We start from the raw sequence: 15,670 nt of genomic DNA, 5'->3' as shown, positions 1-15,670 counted from the left end.
CAAAAAGGCAAATATATATGGTGTATTTCTGCACGCTATTAAAATTTCATGATGCATTTCTTACAGAAATATCTCTACATTTATACTTTTGTAACTATTCTGTCTCTATCATTTGTATCTCGTTAGAATCTACTCATATCCAAACTGAAATATTTTTCCAAAAAAAAATGTAGCATACTTAGAATTCTTTTTATTCTGTAGGCCAGAAAAATATAAGTATATATGAAAATAGTAGGTAAGAACAGATGGAGAGAAACAGATAACAAGGAAAAGTCAAAACAGAAGCAAAAAAACCCCCTTAAGAGTGGAATCACACATCCTTCCCCAGGGGCTTAGGTTTGAAGACAATGGCTAAGAAAAAAAACTGTGTAACATAAAAATTATCCTTGAAAAAAAATCTCTTGAGTTAAGTATGATATACATGCCTTTATGTCAAGTTCATTGCTTAGAAATATGTGTAAATGTATAATCTATGCATCGTAGTGTGCCACATATAATTTCCTGGAAGAGGACACAGAGAAAACACTCAAGTGTATTACTAACTGAAAAACTTTAACAAATAAAAAGATTCCAGCCTCGTTGGCTCTGCCTATTGGTTGAGTCATCTAGATCTATCTTATCAGTTCCTCCACCTCCTCCTTAGTGACCCTATTCATTACCTGATCTTTTCCTAAAGGAACACTAGAAAGTCAACATCATCCACTTGCCTGGTGACCAGAGTATTTCTCATTCAGTGGTCGGTGGTCAAATCATCTGTTTGTTCTTGTCAGAGGACTTACCAATATGCAGGGACAGTGGTATCTTTTGTCTGTGTGCAGTAGAATGGTTGGCTGGCTACTTAACTTACTTTTGACCCCTCTCCCTTAAAAAAAAATTACAATAATGATCTCTCTGATTACAGATTTCATTGACACAACTGTCACCAAATCTTAACCAGACAAGACTTGCAGGTCATGGGCTGCTGATTCTTTAAGGTTCATATTAAACTGTGCCTCTTCCCTCACCACGTCCACTAGAGAGAAGAACCAACAGAATGTTAGAGCCAAAGGGAGATCATCTGCTCCATCTGCAAAGTGAACTTAAAAAATTCCAGTCTTGGGATGGCAAGGAGAAAACTACAATATTGTAATGTTCTAATTTTACAATGCAGCAAAAACAAGTTTCGCTTCCAGGAAAACAACACTTGGGGCTATAAAAAGTGATGCATGGCTTCTAGGCTCTGTACCTTGGAGGCCAAACTTTCAATTATAATTTTGGTTACTGGAGGTATCAAACTGGGGAAGGATGTGTTTGTACAGTAAAGAATGGTAGCAGACTCTAGAAATTTCACTTACTTGGGACAAACAAGTCCCAAGTCCCTGGTTTCGGCTCTACAACACCAACCTGTCATGGGTCAAGATCTATGTGTAGAAACTGACAACCAGCTTCTGCTTTAGAGAAGGTTTTTATAGCTACTTATTGTGAAGAGGAAGAGTGCAAACTATCAGCTGGGTCACTTAAAAACGATCACTTAAATGATATAAAAATATTAGTAAATATTAGAAATAATAGTAAAATAATAAAAAGTAGTAAAATAGTAAAAATATAGAAAAAAAATTTACTTTGGGTAGTACAAATCAACCACCTTTCCCCGTTCTTCTTCCCAATCATAAAATGCCCCACACCTTCTAGCCTCTAGTAATGTGCAGTCTCCTCTGTATATCTTACAAGTTTCAAGTTCTATCCTTGGCCATATTCATTTACAATTTCTATTCCTGGCCATATCCATTCATTTCTCTCTCTTTATGTGTACTCTACCCAGGAGGTTTCATCTACTCTCCACATCTGAACCACAGGGATGACCCTGAGTCTTTATATTCATAGATAACGGGAACAGATTTTTCAGGCTTTATCCAAATATTCTAATTACTTATTAGGTGCATCTATATGGATGACTGCCATGTCCAATGTTGAAATCATCTCCCCCAGCTATCCCTCCATGAAAGAAAGACAGAATCTTTCTACTTGGCACAGAAACTAGATTATCACAATATTGCACGACTATTCCTTCTGACTCTGGTCTATTGCCACTAAGCGGTCAATTACATCACCTCCATGTTACCATTTTTTATACTAATTTTGATCACGGTCCTTCACTACAAGATCAAGTCCAAAGTCTTCAATCTTCTGTAACTTAGCTTTACATTTTTTCAGCCTTACCTCCTTTCACACTTCTATATGAATTCCTAGTTTAGCCAATTTAGTCTATTTAACAGCCAGTAAACATATTCTATGCATTTCACATGCCACTTCCGGAAGACTTTGTCCTCCTGATTCTTCAAGGTTCTTATTAAACTTCACCCTTTCCGTGTCACCCTAACTAGATACAAGTGCCGTCACAGAATATTAGAGCTGAAGGGAGATCATCTACTTCATCGGCAAAATGGACTTCGAAGAATCGTCTCCTCCATGTATAAAAGTAAAATGTTTGGGGAGGGGGGAGGGGCGCCTGGGTGGCTCAATTGGTTAAGTGTCCGACTCTTGATTTCAGCTCAGGTCATGATCTCACGGTTTGTGAGTTTGAGCCCCGTGTTAGGCTCTCTGCTCACAGTGTGGGAGCCCTCTCTCTCCCTTGGGATTTTCTCCCTCTCTCTGCCCCTCCCCTGTATGCCCTCTTTCTCTCTCTCAAAATAAAAATAAATAAAAATAAACAAAACAAAAAAAAACTGTCTAGAGAAACTGAGGCCAAAGGACAATAAAAACACTTTTATTTCCAAATACTGTTTTTTTCCAATACATTTTTCCTGAGTGTTTCCTCTGTGCCAGGAGCTGCACTGGCCACACAGAATGAGAGTTTAATGAGAAAGACTGATTGCATGTCTATTATCACACAAATAGCTAGACTTCGGTGAGTGCTACGAGAAGAGGGAGTACAGCATGCCACTTATGTCTGAAGTATGACGGCTCAGGGAAGGAGTGAGGCATGAGGTTAACCTTGTGTGTGAAGGAGTTAACTCAGTTTGGGAAGACGAAGAAGGCTTCCCTGAGGAGGAAGAACTCTTTTAAGTAAGGGTGAAAGTGAGTAGGAATTAACTGCACAAGGTAAATGATTGCTACATGTAGAAGGGAAGCCCAGGCAAGCACTTCCAAGGAACTAAAAGAAGGTGTGGGTGCTGAGAGCTAAGGGACAAGGAAGACTGCACAAGGTGAGGCCGGAAAGGCAGGGATGGGCAGGAGCACACTGCACCTGGGAAGATCATGTGAGGATTCCTGGGCTTTATTCTAAGAACAATAGGCCTGGGACAGCATGTTCCAAGATACTTCAAGTCAGGACGATGGCTTACCCTAGGAGGCATGGGAAAAGCAACTTGAAATCAGAAAAAATTCTACTAGTTTTATTTCAATTGAAACATCTTCTGTATCCCTATTACACTTCCTGGAGTGTGTGTTCTCATCTGAAGTCATGTCAAAAAAGGGAACTCAGGTCAAAAAAGGAAAGCACGTGAATTTATAAATACGGCCATTTTTTAGTTGGTCCCCTTGGCTCGGACAGGAGGTAGTGTATGGATATGAATGTCTCTGCACCTGTCAACACTTAAGGCAGTACAGGCTTGTTTGACATTTTCTAAAAGCCCAATACTCCATACAAGGACAGTCCAATAAAAAGCTCTATTTCACTATCTGGCCATGAATTGGTGCTACACTTGAAGTTAAATCTTCATTCTCTTCCCCTTTCCCATAAAGCCATTAATAAGGGAAAATATTTTGAGAATATACCAACAAAATTTTTTCAAGGTGTTGTTTTAATCCCCATTGCTTTTTGTTCTCATCTTGTCTACACCAGGTAATGAATTTCAAAATGCACTCACAATTTATTTCCTCTAAAATTACATTCATACCAAGGATAAAATTTAAAGAAGGTTGGGTGACAACATTATTAATAAAAGAACAGGTGGAATTTTGGAGTGATTTCTCTGTTCAAGGTATTGTGCTAGACACCTGAAAATGGGTTATCTCATTTAATCCTAATAAAGACTTTGAAAGGCGCATCTATCTCACAGATAAGAAAACCGAGGCTTATTGTTTCCCTACAATATATACACCTTACACCTATGTTGTCAGTATGGTAGCCTGCAGCCACATGTGGCTACTAAGCACCTGAAATATGGCTAGTCTGAATTAAGATGTGCTGTGAGTATAAATTACACACCAGATGTCGAAAATTTAGCATAAAAAGTAAGATTTCTCAATTTTTGAATACTGATTACATGTTAAAATGGCAATATTTTACATAGTGTGTTAAATAAAACGCATTAAGATTTTATCTGCTGTACTTTAAAAAAAATAAGCTACTAGAAATTTTTAAATTACATGTGTGGCTCACATTATACTTGTATTGAACGGTGCCAGCCCGGACCAAAAGCTGGATACTGAATTTGTCAGTAAACAACAAGTTCAAAGGCAGCCCGGTATAGAAGAAAAGAGTATATGGATTCTAACAGAACTCGGTTTAAATCCCTCCATCAATGACTAGTCTTGGGTAAAAGACCCAACATCTCTGCACTTCACCTTTGTCACTGGCATTATGGTGGTATTAAAACCCCCAAACAACTGTTGTATGTAATTATGTAAAGCAGCTAGTGGGCAGAAGGGAGGGAACACTTACTGAATACTTCCTATAACAACTAGTTTATTTAAAAATGGATTTCCCAAAAGAGTAGAAAGTTCACTTATTTGAAAATCATATTTTATTCTAAGTGGGAAGAGTTAAATAACTAGCACATTTAATGCCTGCTTTAGCATAATATATGCATTATACACTGTACTGAAATATATATAATATACACAGATTCTTTCTATGTAAGTTATTTAGAATATGTTCTAGGCTGGGGGGCCAGATGATAAAGTTAGGATGAGGTATAAAATGTGAGGACACAGAAGGGCCCACGGGGCCCTCACAGATACAATGGATGAATTCCAGTGAAGAGAGTTTATGAACTCTACTTCAGCTGATCCCTGGTCTTTTTACATCAAGAACTGAGACTAGTGAGTAAAAAGACATCTGGGCAAGTAGAATTTTCCTCTTTTCATAGGCAAACAAATAAGTTGTTCAGTATACCAAATTTAGACTAGCCTGCTATTAGTAATCTCCACTAAATCATAAGAAACTACAAAATTATGTGGACTAAACTAAGGATATTTTACCATATTCTGTCTCCTAGGCTTTTGTCAAGAAGTTTGTCCTTTGTATGTGACTTTATCAATGTCTGAGTTATATGTATACGTTTAAATGTATACAGTAGTATACATTTAAATATGGAGCAGTTGGGGCATTTACTTTACTATTTGACATATGTTTATGGCTTAAGATCGCCATGTGACAATGTATCAGACTGCCCTGTTCTGTATTGTTGTTGTTGTTTTTAGTAGTATGGGGGAAGTATTAATTCAGGATTTGAGTCACTTCAACGTAGCCCCTTAAGAGTCAGACACCTATTAACTTTAGCACCAAAACTGTTCATTTGTTTCCTGTAGCAATTAACGCTAAGAAAATGAGACTGGAGAAGTAAAAAGCTATCAGATTTGAAGATCTTAGAATAGCAAGAGGAGCATGAAAATATTCACTTTATTCAAAAGTTTGAAATTTAACAGAAGAAACTAATATACAAAATTTTAGTTTAGCTATTAAAGTGCATGTGCAATGAGTTAACAGGGGGATGGGGACATATGTTGCATTAAAAATCCCCTGTGATTTCATATGTTGCATTAAAAATCCACGTCTTGTAATGAATTTTTGAGTACCCACTGAACACACGTGACTTGGGCTTTGCTCTTCCAGACTGACTTGAAATATGATTATATCTACAGTATACTTACAACTACCTTTCAGTAAGTGTCTTCAAATGTGGAGCTACAGCTAGAATTAGGTAGGGAAAAAAATTACACTAAATCAAAATTATTAGTAATTATTAATAAGAATCAGACAAAATAATAATGTGTAACTAGTAATTAGAAAAATTTGCTAAAACCTTGAACTAAGATATTATTATCTTTCTGATGCTGGAAATTCTAGGAAAATATATAGTCAGTTAACATAAGAGAAAACAAATACTCGAAACCATTTAAGCTACCAACCGTATTTTCAAAATGCATGCTTAAAAAAAGAGTTCATATCAGGAAAAAGCTTACTTGCATTAACTTTAAATTAGCTAATACTTGAGTTACACCTTTGAAGAAACTTCTGTTTTGTTTCTAGGAATGCTTTTTTCACTTCCTTTTCTTTCTTTCTTCCTTTCTTTTCCTTTCTTAGGGGGGTAAGACAGTTGGATTAAAAAAAAAAAGTTAAGCCACATTCTTTAATGTGAATGGCATATTTGTGCTCCTATATGCTAATAACTCTCAATCTCACTGAGCTGTTACGATGTCTTCAAATAATTTAATAACGTCTTCAAAGTTTCATCTTAATTGCAGAGTTCATTTTTGTAAAACGCCTTGGCACCACTCGATCTCTTAAGAGACGAGAAAGGTCTCTGTCCTCTGGACTTGACATTTTTTGCCGTATATGCGTGAGCAATTTTTGCTGTCAAATATTGCAAAGGTAGATTTTTTGTTGTTGCTCAATCTGAAAATGTCTCCACTATGCTTGCACAGCTCCCCTCTTCCCAGTACAGACCTACCCAACCCTTTTCTCCCCCTGCAAGTTTTAAACTTTGTTTCCTTTGGGGTTCTGTACAAGTGCTACTAACGATATCCAAGAGACAAAGAGCTGGGCTGTGGGTTCACGGGATGCCAAATTTGAGTTGTGAAACAAAGCACTCAAATTTAAGATTCAAGATGATGGTGGTGGTGATGCTGGCAAAACCCCCACATATTATTATAGAGCACGAGACCCCAGAGCCATCTCCCTAGACAGCTCCCCCTGCCCACAGCCACCCAGAGCACTGGGGAGTGCTGGCCCCGGGACGTCGGCTGCCGGCCGCATCGCGAAGCCCCCTGCCCGCCCCCGGCCCTCTCACCGCTTCACTCGGATGATCTGGTCCCGCATGGGCTTGATATCCTGGAAGCTCTGCTGGTTGACGAGGCTGTAGACGAGGATGAAGCCCTGGCCGTTCTTGATGTACAGGTCCCGCATGGACGCGAACTGCTCGGTGCCCGCCGTGTCCAGGATCTCCAGCACCGACGGCGACGAGTCCACCTCGATCTCCTTGCGGTAGAAGTCCTCGATGGTGGGGTCGTATTTCTCGATGAAGGTGCCGGTCACGAACTGCACGGTCAGGGCGGATTTGCCGACCCCGCCCGAGCCCAGCACCACCACTTTGTACTCGCGCATCGTCCCTCCGCGGCCGCCGCCGCCGCCGCCGCCCGCGACATAGACCTACGCCCGCCGCGCTGCGCCCCCGGACCCTGCGCCGGCGGCCGGCCCCGCCGCCTCCCGCGGCCGCCCCCACCTCACGGCCGCCGCGGCCCCCCGGGCGCCGGCGGAGGGAGCAGTAGCCCTGGGCATGGGCCGAGCAGGGCGGCAATCCGGCCCGCGGGAGCCGGGAGGCACTGAGCACGAGCTGCGAGCGGGAGCCGCCGGAGCCACCGGAGCCGCCCGAGCCGCGGGCCCGCAGTGCCACCCGCCCGCCCCGCCCCTCGCGCCTCCACGCCCAGCTCCCCGCCCGCCGCCGCTTCCTCGGGCGCCGGAGCGCGCGCCCGAGCGGGAGCCGCAGCGCTGCCGGGGGCGGGGCCCGGCGGCAGGAGGCGGGGCTCCGCGGCGCAGCCCCGCCCCTGCTCCCCGTCGCCTAGGCGACCGGCCGCGCGCGCTCCCGGGAGACTGCGCGGTGCGGAAGCCTCGGCTCGCGCTTAGATAAACAACCTCCTCTGCCACCCAACAACACCTTACCCCGCACGCCCCGTCGAACCCCAGGGCCTGCGTACTGGGCATGCGCAGTTCGTCTGCCTGAGCCGGGAACCTGGTCAACTTGAGAATCCCACGCTCGGCATTGGGGCGGAGGCAAGATGTTAGCGGGGCCAGAGCAGTCTGCAGGCTTTAACGTGAGGCTGAGAGTGAAAAGAAGAAACGGGCAAGGACCAAAAGGAGGTATTAGGGATTTTGCTTGACACCACCCAGTCTCTCTGTACCCCTGAGGGCTTCGGTGTTTTCTTGTATAAACATAAAGAGAAGCTTTTTTAAGAGGGCGCAGATAAATACAACGGAGTGAGCCTTTTTTTAAGCATCAGAACACTGAAGGAGAGGACATAAGGCCCCCAAAGCCACTGCCCGAGGCGGCAAAGGCGAGTCCGCGGAAGTCAGGCCCACGCCCGGTTACGTCGCCGGGGTCCCGCCCACCGCCCCCAGCCCCGCCCTTCTCCAGCGCCGGACTCGTGTCGAGCTCTTCCCACGCCCTCTCAGCTACGGGCGCCTGGAAAACCGGGAGAACAGAGCTCCAAGCCGCAAAAGAAGGCCCAGGGCCACCTCATAGCAACAGCTAGCTGGGGCACCTAGTAGGAAGCTGGGATTCATTCCAACCAACCAGATCACGTTTCTGTACCCCATGGTACCATTCTCGGCCAATAGAGAGCCGCTTCATACCACGTGATGCCCACCCGTCAGCCAATGAGGAAAACTCTAGTCGCAGGATCAACCAACTCACCTCCCCTCGCCTGGCCAAGCCGGGCGTTTGTTCCTGAGCACTCTCTGCCAACCAATCGTAGGTGAGCTGGCGAATGACGGAGGCTCGATCTGAGCCAACCAGGATTCGCGATTCCCTTGCCACCTAGAGCCGGTGGTATGGAGACGGGGCCACTGGTGGGATCCGGGAGGGGTCGGTGGATGAGGGACCGGTCGCTGTGCCCTGTGCTGGCAAGGAGCAAGGTGTGTTGCAGGCGAGAGTGATGAATTCAGACGTTTAACGTCGTCTGCTTGGCATTCTGCCTAAGTGATGGGCTTGGAAATGGTGCTGAGCGATGTGGGCTGAATCGTGGGATGAATAGAGAAAACAGGGACTTTTGTCTTTAGGGTGAGAAATTTTCTGGTACTTAAGGAGACGTACTGCAGCAGTTGGCACGGATCTTCCATGCGTGCCTCCTGAAACATTTTTTTTTTAACTACTTAGTTTTAAAACTTACCGTTAGGTCTTTGTAGCCTTGTATGTTACAGTGTCTCACGCCCATAATGTTAAATTTAGGAGAAGTTAGGGGCGCCTGGGTGGCGCAGTCGGTTAAGCGTCCGACTTCAGCCAGGTCACGATCTCGCGGTCCGGGAGTTCGAGCCCCGCGTCAGGCTCTGGGCTGATGGCTCAGAGCCTGGAGCCTGTTTCAGATTCTGTGTCTCCCTCTCTCTCTGCCCCTCCCCCGTTCATGCTCTGTCTCTCTCTGTCCCAAAAATAAATAAACGTTGAAAAAAAAAAAATTTAAATTTAGGAGAAGTTATATTCCCAAGTACTCCTGGATTGTATTTTGTAATAATGGGTTATTGGATTTACTTGATTTAAACTATGTCCTTCTCAGACTAGTCTACGCTCATAAGTTGCTAAATCACATTTCTCGGGAATAATAAATTTCTGCAGTTCTTACGTTTAGTCGTGGCATACCTCTTCGCCCTTTCCCTTCCCTACAAGGTCATCATGTAGAAAGGATTTTGGTCTGAGTTTCTCGAAAAACCAGGTGTTTCTTTACCGTCTTTTCTGCCAATTATCAAACTACTACAAAAGTGTACTCAGATTTTACAGTGTTCTATTGCCCTGTCCGTCCATTATATTAGAATGAAGAACTTAAGTTTGCATTATCTTGCTATAGTATAACATATACCAAGCTTTGGCTTAAAATAATTGAGGGCAAGTGTCCTGTCAAAAAGTGTAGTAAATATAACTCAGCCTTTATTTCTTGATTAAATATCGTCAAAGTATGAGAGGTAATATCTGAGCCTATGGAATCTGCAGATAAAGCAAACTGCAAAAGAACTAAGAATCAGAGGAACGTTTTAAGAGCATCGAAACTAAAGAGAATTCTAAACTAGTAGTGTGGAAAAGTGAATTAAAATGAAAGGAGCTCACATGGATGCATTATATCTGAGCTTTTTGGCAGGGATATTTCAAGAAGATGTTTATAAATGCAGTGTGCACCTAGCTTTTTACAAGTCTCATGTTTTGTGTGAAACTTGTATGCTTATTTGAGATTACTTTAGCTTAGTAACAGCCACACTTCTTTTAAGAGCAAAGACAGACTGTCTCTTTAAGATCCAAATGTGCATCATGGTGATAAGTTCCTAGGCTTTTTGAGGGTTAAATGGAGCCAAGAAGCATCAAACTTTCTTTGTATAGAGCATTACAACCCGTGTAGTACCTTAATTACAGTGGAACTGAAAAATCATTTACTTTGCAAGCAAAAAAAGATCCAGTGGCAGTTCTTCTTTCTTTCTTTCTTTCTTTCTTTCTTTCTTTCTTTCTTTCTTTCTTCTTTCTTCTTTCTTTCTTTCTTTCTTTCTTTCTTCTTTCTTTCTCTTCTTCTCTCTCTCTCTCTCTCTCTCTCTCTCTTCCTTCCTTCCTTCCTTCCTTCCTTCCTTCCTTCCTTCCTTCCTTTGTATTATTTTTTTAGAAATTTCCATTGGGATTGTGGATCAAGAATGTAATCTTAAGCAGTTTTTTCACTTCCCAGGTCGCGAGAAGTTGAGAAGCTCTGGACTGTTGTGCATCTGATAGAAGTTGTCACACACAATAAATAGTGAGTGGGCTCTCTAGCCACTCCACTTAGCATAATAAAGAATAGGAGAGCTTTTTGACATTTTTCAGGCTGTTTTCCCTGACCTTTCATTACTGCTGACTTTTCTTGATAAGGAGAGGTATACAGAATGCAGCCTCATTTATATTTCTCACGTTGACGTTCGATATTCATTCTTGATGAGTTCATATTCATTTGATATTCATTCTCGATATTTATTCTCAATGTTGCCTTAAAGGCGGGTTTTTGATCACTAAGAGGCAAAAGAAACATGATAAGTAGGGCATATTTCCTTTTCTATTCTGCCTTATATGTGGTGGTACTTACCTAATTTGAGGCCGTATGTGAAATACTGGCTGAAGGATTAGCTGCCATAGGAAGGGATGTCAGAATGTGTAGAGAATTTTGAAGATCTGGTTTGGAGATGGGTATCTGTCTCCTGATTCCTTAATCGTGTTCATTTTTATGCCAGCATGAACTATCTATTCTGACAGTGATTTTGGAAATAAAAACTTATGTCTCCATTCATTTGTTTGTGGGAAAGACAAAATAGAAATGAGATACAATGAAATTGAATTTTCTCCAAGAGCTATAAATCTGTATGATAGTGAAAACACTGTGTACTGACACTTTAGGGTCTCTTTAGCTTCAGAAGGACATTGCTGGGAGAGAAAAAAAAAAGGAAAACTTCATTTCTCCCCACTAAATCTGAGAGTTATCTCACCTGTGCCCAGATAGCCTCAACTGTCACACTTGTGTTACCATGGAAACCTAGCTCCTTCCTTGGCTTCTGTGAAAGATGTTGGAAAAGGTGGATGAAGTGGGAAATACACCGTGTTCTGGGACTTTCTAACTAGAGCAAGAAGCAAGTATGCAAAGAATTTAATGTAAACAAGTTGGAAGAGGACGTTTGCAATAATAGCAGTGCTTCTTGTCTGTAAAACCCCGATGCTTATTGCTTCCTATTAAAGCCTGCATATATGTGATTAACCATAAAGGGGAAGGACAAGTGAAGTCTGTTTTGCACCTATGAAATTCAGGCTGGCAGTTATAAAGAGAGCAGAAGACATTTTCATGGCCTCTGAGGCTCCTAATACAGTTGAGAAACAGAAATATATATATAAACAGTGGAAAGGAAGGAGCAAAAAAAAAAATGTTTCTTTTTTTAAAATGTGATGTGTTTTAGTGGTTTTGAAAAGAAAGAACTGAAGGCAGAAATTAAATGAGGATGTAAACAAGTCAATGAAAAAACCTTCTGGTTGAGATTGTGTTGCTGAAGGAAGTGGCTTAATGATTAAGATATAGGAAATAAAAAGAAAAAGCTCGGAGAATCCTAAAAGCTTGAATGTTTGGAGGAAAATAGAGCTTCAGTGTGGTTTACTTAACACGGCCAAAGAGGAAACATGGTGTTGCTTGCATCCCCAGCAGTTTCCCTTTCTTTTGGGTGAAAAACATGGGATGAACAGGATTGTCATTAATGGCAGTCCTTTACTCTCTGCCCCATAGTTAGTCCACAAGTAGGCACATGACTTTGTTCTCATTAGAACGGGAAGAAGTCATTAGAACAGGAAGAGCTGGGGGATTCCTGGGATTCTGACAAGAATGAGTAGACATCCCCATTGTTTTGATGTCACTCTCCCTTGCTTCCTGCCTTGTACGTTGAAATAAGAGACTGTGGCTGCCGTCTTTGGGCAATGATGCCTTATGGCTGAGGTTGAAACCCAGCAAGCTTTGGATGTGAGGAAGGTGGGGGAAGAATCCAGGCCCTGGAAGACAACACTGAACTGTCATACCAATGCTGGAAATGCCCACCTTTGAACTTGTTAACTAAGTACACAGCCAGCATCCTTTGGTTTAAGTCTGTGTTAAAGTCTGTTATGTTTCTCCATCTTGGAGTCAAATATGTCCCAACTCTTATAGAAAGTGTGAGAGTTTCGAGACAAAACGTATTTAAAAAAATCAGCAAGCACTTGTGAGCACTTTCATTCTATGTATATCCTGAATGGTATTTCAAAGACATTAGGGCATTAATTGAGCGCTTACTATGTATATTTGTAGGTTCTGGGGATACAAAAATAGATAATTATCCAAAAGAGCTCGTAGTTATAGACATCATAAACAGAAGAGACTGATGTTGAAACAACTGATCGCACACTTACATTACATAATAAGAGCTTACATTCATGCTAATAAGAAAAAATTAGAGATTGCAAGGATGCAATAATAATATAAATAATAAAATATCACAAAATATATAACCACATAACTGAATAAAATTATAAAAACATACACTTTCAAGGACATGATATTATGTGTAGTTTATATATATGAATTCTTAGAGGCCAAGAGAAAGAGGAATAAACTGAAGTGGGTTTTAATTATGGAAATCTGTCTGAAGGAAATGAATTTGGAGCCAGGCTTTGATGGAACTAGCCACAGAATAGACAAGATTGGGCAGAAGGGAGCACTCTAGGTGCAAGGAGCCGTGAGCAAAGGAAGAAAGCAGAATGATGTAGGAGCAAAATAAGGTAAATACAGAATCACCGGATTCTTTAATTCTCTATAGCAATGCCATTCTAGGGACAACTATCGGGGGGGAAGAATCAGAAGCTAGAAGTCTCAAGGCAAGATTACAAAAGGTATAAAAATAATGCAGGAAAAAATAATACAGAAGAAAAAGTAGAAAGTACAGGGGTAGGTTTCAAGAAGTTAAGGCATTATTCAAAATGATGAATAATTTATACTGTGGGCATCATGAAATAAATGTCATAAGAGTAATTACGGACTTGAGGGCATCAAGAAGGTGGAATTCAAACTTTCACAAATAGAAGGAAAAAATGAGGAGTAGCAAAAATGAAGACAGCAGCACAGTTTTTGCTTATGGGTATTTTTCATGTAGCTGTTACTGGCGTGCTTTATGTAAAAATGATGGAGTTTGATTGAAAAGAAAAATTTCAATGGGCCAGTAATATATAAAGATAGTCTTTAGGTAAATAATGTAATTTAAAATGTTTTCCTAGAGTGCCTTTTTGTACCTTACCATAGAAAAGTCTTTTCACTAAAGAAGCTGTAAGGAATAGGGGGCGCTTGGGTGGGTCAGTCGGTTAACTGAGCCAACTTCAGCTCAGGTCATGATCTGCCATCCGTGAGTTTGAGCCCCGTGTTGGGCTCTGTGCTGACAGCTCGGAGCCTGGAGCCTGCTGCAGATTCCGTGTCTTGCTCTCTCTGCCCTTCCCCGCTTCTTCTCTCTCTCTCTCCTCTCTCTCTCTTCTCTCTCTCTCTCTCAAAAATAAACTCAAAAAAAGAAAGAAGCTGTAAGGAAATATAGTTACAGATTAGTGACGCATTTTGGAAATTAAAAAAAAAACACATTGATGTGCCAAATATAATAGTATAGCAACAATAATAATACTTGTAACAAAAATCAGAAGCTTGCCAGATTTTCTGGTGTTTCCTGGTCAATATGGTTGTAGCAATTTTTCTAATGCTATTTCTGTACAAATATAAGAATATTCTTACAAAATTAGGCTACAATAGGCGTATGAACATTTCCTCGATAGTGTTTATAATAATGCAGTGAATAATTATTGTGCTTTGCCATTGCCAGAGCATGTTCTACGTGTCCAAGAAGCTTTTCATTTGTTAATAAAGAGTGTAAAAATGATTAGGAGCCATCCTACAAATTATGTGACTCCAAGATGCTGACCTAACATTATTACTGCTCCTTCCTGCAAAGTCATGGAAGCAATATAGAGGTACAAGACCCTCAAGTGAAGAAACGAAGAGAAAGCCTAGTGATGAGAGGATTTGAAGGAGCTATTTGGTCAGGGGACTGGGAGAAGAGGGTGGTGGTTCAGGCGTGAGTAATGAGCAGGCAGCCACCCCACGGGAGAATCAAATAGGAAAAGAACCATTACACATGTACTTGTGCTTCTCACTCACTGGGAAAATCATGCCTGCCCCAACACATGTGGTGACCCAGAGCTCTGGCCCAAACGGGCTCAAAGGGAAAATCAGGGCCACACAGAAGCCCTCTGCTTGTCAGGAGCCAAGAACTCTTAGGTCCTAACCAACTTGGAGCATTTGCCAGCCCACACCTTGTGCTCTTCCTTCCCGGGACTTGTGAACTGCACCCTCAGGACTGTTCCCTCTCTCCTCTCAGGGGAAGCAGAAGATGATCTCTAGACCTAAAGAGCGATCGGCTGTGAGTTGCTTGGACTTGGGTTCTCTGCTCTAGAGTTCATTTATTAAGTGACTCAGAATGGGTTCTGGAAAGGTGATCAACCATTTGGTTACCTGGGATGGTCCTAGTTTTAGTCCAGCAGCCTGCAAAGCCTCCCTGAACCCTAGTGGGTCACCCTATGTCTGTCCTCATATGCTTTTGCAGAGGAAAATGAATGCCCATGACAAGGTATTTTGAGAAGTACAAACTATTTCAAAGGAGAAAAAGATTATAGATGCCATCAGAAGCACAAACATTAAAATGGACCGAGCATTTAAAATTAATCCAATAAACATGCTAAAAAAGATAAGGGATAATGGGAGGCTTATGAAAACAAAGACACATAAAAGGAACCAAGTGGACATACTGCAAATGGAATATATAATCATTGAAATAAAGAGCAAGAGAGAGAGGATAAGATGGCAGAAGGGACACCATTAAGTAACACAGGAATGAACTGGAAAACCAGATTGAGGTCATCTCACAGAAGGAGAAACAGAAGTTCAAAGAATAGAAAAAAGAAATAATCGAGAGATGGAAACAGAAGTGGCAGCATACAGATAATAGGAATTCTCCCAAAAAATGACTTCTTAGAGAAATGATAATGGAAATTTCCCATGAATGAATGGATGGATGGATAAACAGATAAAACACCTCAGGTTGAAGTTTCAACCTGGAGTTTCAAAGGAAGTGATCTAGAAAAACTACACCTACACATATTATAGTGAAATTTGGGATATCCAAGACAGAAAATGTTTAAAATTTTAA

The 15,670-nt window shown here is 41.6% G+C and overlaps 1 protein-coding gene across 1 annotated transcript in view; it reads right to left on the bottom strand.

Moving 5' to 3' along the window:
* Nucleotides 1-7,370, bottom strand: part of RAP2A (RAP2A, member of RAS oncogene family) — a 36,040-nt gene extending 28,670 nt beyond the window's left edge. Inside the window, exon 1 of the mRNA XM_030312946.1 lies at nt 6,996-7,370. Coding sequence (XP_030168806.1) covers nt 6,996-7,309 — 314 coding nt within the window. The 5' untranslated portion in view covers nt 7,310-7,370. The remainder of the gene's footprint in view (nt 1-6,995) is intronic.
* Between the last annotated feature and the right edge of the window lie 8,300 nt (nt 7,371-15,670).

The sequence above is a fragment of the Lynx canadensis genome, chromosome A1 (genome assembly GCF_007474595.2).
Source record: "Lynx canadensis isolate LIC74 chromosome A1, mLynCan4.pri.v2, whole genome shotgun sequence".
In the NCBI taxonomy this organism is placed as follows: Eukaryota; Metazoa; Chordata; class Mammalia; order Carnivora; family Felidae; genus Lynx; species Lynx canadensis.
Note: the sequence above shows the minus strand (reverse complement) of the source record. Positions and strands in the feature narration are given on the sequence as shown.